The following is a 3,953-nucleotide window of genomic DNA, read 5'->3' on the forward strand; positions in this document are numbered from 1 at the left end:
CAGACCAAACATCAACTTGAACCCTCAAATGTTCCAAATCCATCCCAAATTTAAGTAGGAATTTTATTTCAATTGGATGTAACATAATGTAGCTTAACTATAATCTATTAAGCTATTAAAGAGTTGCATGCATCAAAAATCAGAAAAGTAAGAATATGAGAAACTTATCAAAAGTGAGGATGAATAGGCTTAGTTTCAATGGAAATGAGTTGAAGTTGACGAAGTTCTTCGTTTGAATGAACAGAAGTGATACTGAGAGCAAGGTTGAAAATATGTTGGATTCAGATGAGTGAGAGCTTTGTTCTATTTTTGAGATAAGTTGAGAAATTAGTTTCAAATGTAATGGAACGGGGATGGAAAGACTGCTCATGCACACTTAAATGAATGTGTTTGGATTTCAATATTCGAAGTTAAATATGAATTTCAATCTCCAGACTTATATTCTATTTGTATTTGGTGTGGTTGTAAAATCGTGTTTGTTGTGATTATAGTGAACTCAGATTTCAATCTCGAGATTTTTTTTATTTGTATTTCGCATGGTTTTTAGATTGAGTTTGTTGTGTTTAGGATACTTGTGAATTCCAATTTCTGAATTCTAAAGGTATTTTCAAAGTTTTGCCAGAATAAATGAGTAATATATAGAGTCCAATGAACAATACCCTTCTAAAATTAGAATCTATCAAAAATTTGAGACTCTATACGGTGGGCCTACTTGAACACCCAGATGATTTGCCTATTATAAATGTATTAAAAAAAACACTTGTCCATGTTTCATATTTGGGACATTTTGAAAACACACAACAAATTTGTCTAATACTAAGATTCAATTCATGTTGATGATGAATGACCATACAAACATACATATAAAAAAGGAGACAAAAATCCAAAAGAGACTCCCATACTTAAATTGGTAATGACTAAATTAAACTGTTAAACTGCATAAAGATGGCTCAACTCTTTTCCAAGACAATTTCTTGAAGCTTGTTGCAGAAATCATCAATATAAGATGATTCAAGATCTTTATTAAGCAACATCTCTCTAACCTTAGCATGAATAGCCCTCACTTTCTTACTGGTTTCATTTTCATCATCCATCACAATTCTCACAGCTTTACAAACACCATCTTTAGTATACATTCCATCTTCACCTTTCTCAACTTCCACACCAACTTTCAAGCTATTTCCCATCATCCTAGCATTCAATATCTGATCACCAACGTTTGGCAACAAAACCAATTGACATTTATTCACCAATGCCTCAGACAAAGAACCTGAACCACAATGTGTAATGAAACACCCCACAGAAGAATGTTCAAGAATTAGTTGCTGTTGAACCCATCCACCATAAACAACACCTCTTCCTTTAATCCTTTCTGCAAACCCTTCTGGTAATGCTTCTTCTATAGTTACAAAACCAAAAGGTGGTTTCAAAGCTGCAAAAAATGGCATGCCAGTTAACTCTAGACCAAGCATAACTTGTTGAAATTGATTTGGCCTTAAAACACATTCACTTCCAAAACAACAATAAACAACTGAATCTGTTTTGAATCCACCAAGCCAAGTTGACCAATTTTCATCCAAAGTAGAATTTGAGTTTTGAAATATAACAGGTCCTGAAGTAAGAACCGGTTTATTAAACTGTTTCTGTATGTAATCTAAATAAGGTCCTTCAATCTCTCTACAAGTTCTGTATCCCAATGCATCAGCTTCATTCATAGCAATGGCTTGTCGATCATAGAAAAGAACATTGCCTCCAAAAAGTTCTGTCCTCTTAGCGGCAAAGAGTTTAGCTTCATTCATATAAAGTTTTATAGATGAATCAGGATAACCAGAAGGGGATTCCATGAGATCAAATTCGGTTAAATTTTGTTTTAAAAATCTAGCTGGTGTTAAAGTATAGCCAACCATAACCGAACTACCGGTGCAATAATGAAGAGCTTTGATGCCTAAACGTTTGGTTAGAGATGGAATCCAATGAGTGAAATCGTAGAAAACAATGTGAGGTTTGAGATTAGTGAGATGAGCTTCGATGTCGGGTTGTGTTAGGTCCATGGCAGTCATGATGTGTGGTTGTAAAGGGTATGGAACATCAGCTGTTGTTTCTGCATTGGGAGGAAGGCCTTCAACGTGAGGAACTGTGATGGTGACAAAAGTGATTAACTGGGGATGGAGATTATGTGGCTCTAATTTGGATTGTGATGATTTAGGTGTGAGAAAAGTGATTGTGTGGCCTTTTTTTGCTAGTTGGTTAGCTAGGTGAAAGAATGCAGTTTGATGGCCCATGGCAAACCATGGGTACATTGCTATGTGTAAAGAAGATGATGAATCCATTATGGTGATTGAGAGAAAAAGGATGTAAAAGAAGAAGAGAGAAAAGAGTGATATTTGTTTGGTTAAATATAAATATAGAGAAAAGCGAGAGTAATGGAGATCCTTTGATTCAGGTGGTGAAGGAATTTGTCTTGTGTGTTTATTTAGAAAGAAAGAAAGAAACTAAAACAAACGTTAAACCTGTAAACTAATGCCGTGTGTCTGCAACATGCAATATGTGGAGTAAATATATGAACCATTTATTTTGAGATTTAAATGCTTAATGTTGCAAAGTCAATTGCGACAAAGGGCATGAACAACATAATGTCTGGTAAAATAAAAACATATCACCTACGTGGAAATAAATAATTTTTTTTACGCGTAACTCATTGATAATATTTTGAATTCGTGTTGGTACATGATAAAATTGTTAAAACTAGCAAGTGATGGAGTCGCCTGTGTCAAAGCATGAGCAATCTCGTTAGTTTGTCTTCTAACAAATTTAACATAAGAGTTTCTAAAGAAAAGTCTTAATAAAGGATTAAATTTGAGTGTAATAGCATCTAAATCAAAATCAAAGTCATTTGGTTGCTCATTTATCACACTATCCACAACACTTTTAGCATTTAGTTTAAAATTCACCAAATCAAACTCAAACTCATGAACCCATTAAATGGACGTCAGCAGGTTTAGAACTTCCCCTGCATCTACATCACTAATAATAGAAAACCATTGAGTATGAGTTACAATAAACTTAACTTGAATGTAAACTCTTATTCCTACCTTGTTATCAACAAAGAAAAGTTGTCATATTCATAATTTTGCTTGTATGATGGAAAAGTGTTGAATATCTAATTATATATATCATGATCTTGACAAACCAAATGCATAGGAGGTATTGAATGTATAAGAGAACATTTATTTTTTATGTTAATTGAATAATCAATATATATAAATTGTATGTTAGATAAGATATATTAATTAATAAAAATATTTTTAAAAACTAATAATTTTCTCTTATTTTTATAAATAAGATCGAAAGGGATATTATTAATAAATTCATTAAGTAATAATCATCAAACTCTAATTTAAATTTCTAATTTAAAGGAAGAGTAGATATGTGTGCAATTGTTGTAACCATAGAATATTATAAAAAAAACTAGTATCATGAAAATTGAAGAACTTTAAGGTAGTTTAGAGGCATAAGAGTTGTGTCTAAATGAAAGAAACTCTGAAAGGGAGTTTAAATAGATTTTGAAGGTTTCTTTTGTTAAGAAAAACAAGAAGCAAACATGGCTAGAGATCAAGAAAAAATGTTCAAAAGTCATAACCTTCTTCTTCTGAGGAAAAGAAACAGGAGAATGTTCAGAAGGGAAAGGAGAAGTTTGATAAGAGAAAAGTCGAGTGCTACAATTTAATAGATTGGGCCACTATGCCTCTGACTGCTAGTCAAATAAGGAAAACAAGTGTGAAAAAGACAATATAGCTAGAGGAGACTCAGATGATGAACCTTTGTTATTGATGGCATTGGGAATGAAGGTGAAAACATGGTAGACCGGTGGTTTGTGAACACTATCACCTAACTAGAAACAAACAATTGCTTGTTGATTTTGACTCTGGTAGAAAGACCAAGATCATATATGT

General features: G+C 32.9%; 1 protein-coding gene across 1 annotated transcript; it reads right to left on the reverse strand.

Moving 5' to 3' along the window:
• Positions 1-798: 798 nt before the first annotated feature.
• Positions 799-2,330, reverse strand: LOC131629473 (UDP-glycosyltransferase 79B30-like). The gene has a single exon (XM_058900260.1). It carries the CDS (start codon positions 2,328-2,330, stop codon positions 951-953), a length of 1,380 nt encoding a protein of 459 aa, XP_058756243.1. The 3' UTR covers positions 799-950.
• Positions 2,331-3,953: the final 1,623 nt, after the last annotated feature.

Source organism: Vicia villosa, unplaced genomic scaffold, assembly GCF_029867415.1.
Source record: "Vicia villosa cultivar HV-30 ecotype Madison, WI unplaced genomic scaffold, Vvil1.0 ctg.000567F_1_1, whole genome shotgun sequence".
Taxonomy (NCBI): Eukaryota; Viridiplantae; Streptophyta; class Magnoliopsida; order Fabales; family Fabaceae; genus Vicia; species Vicia villosa.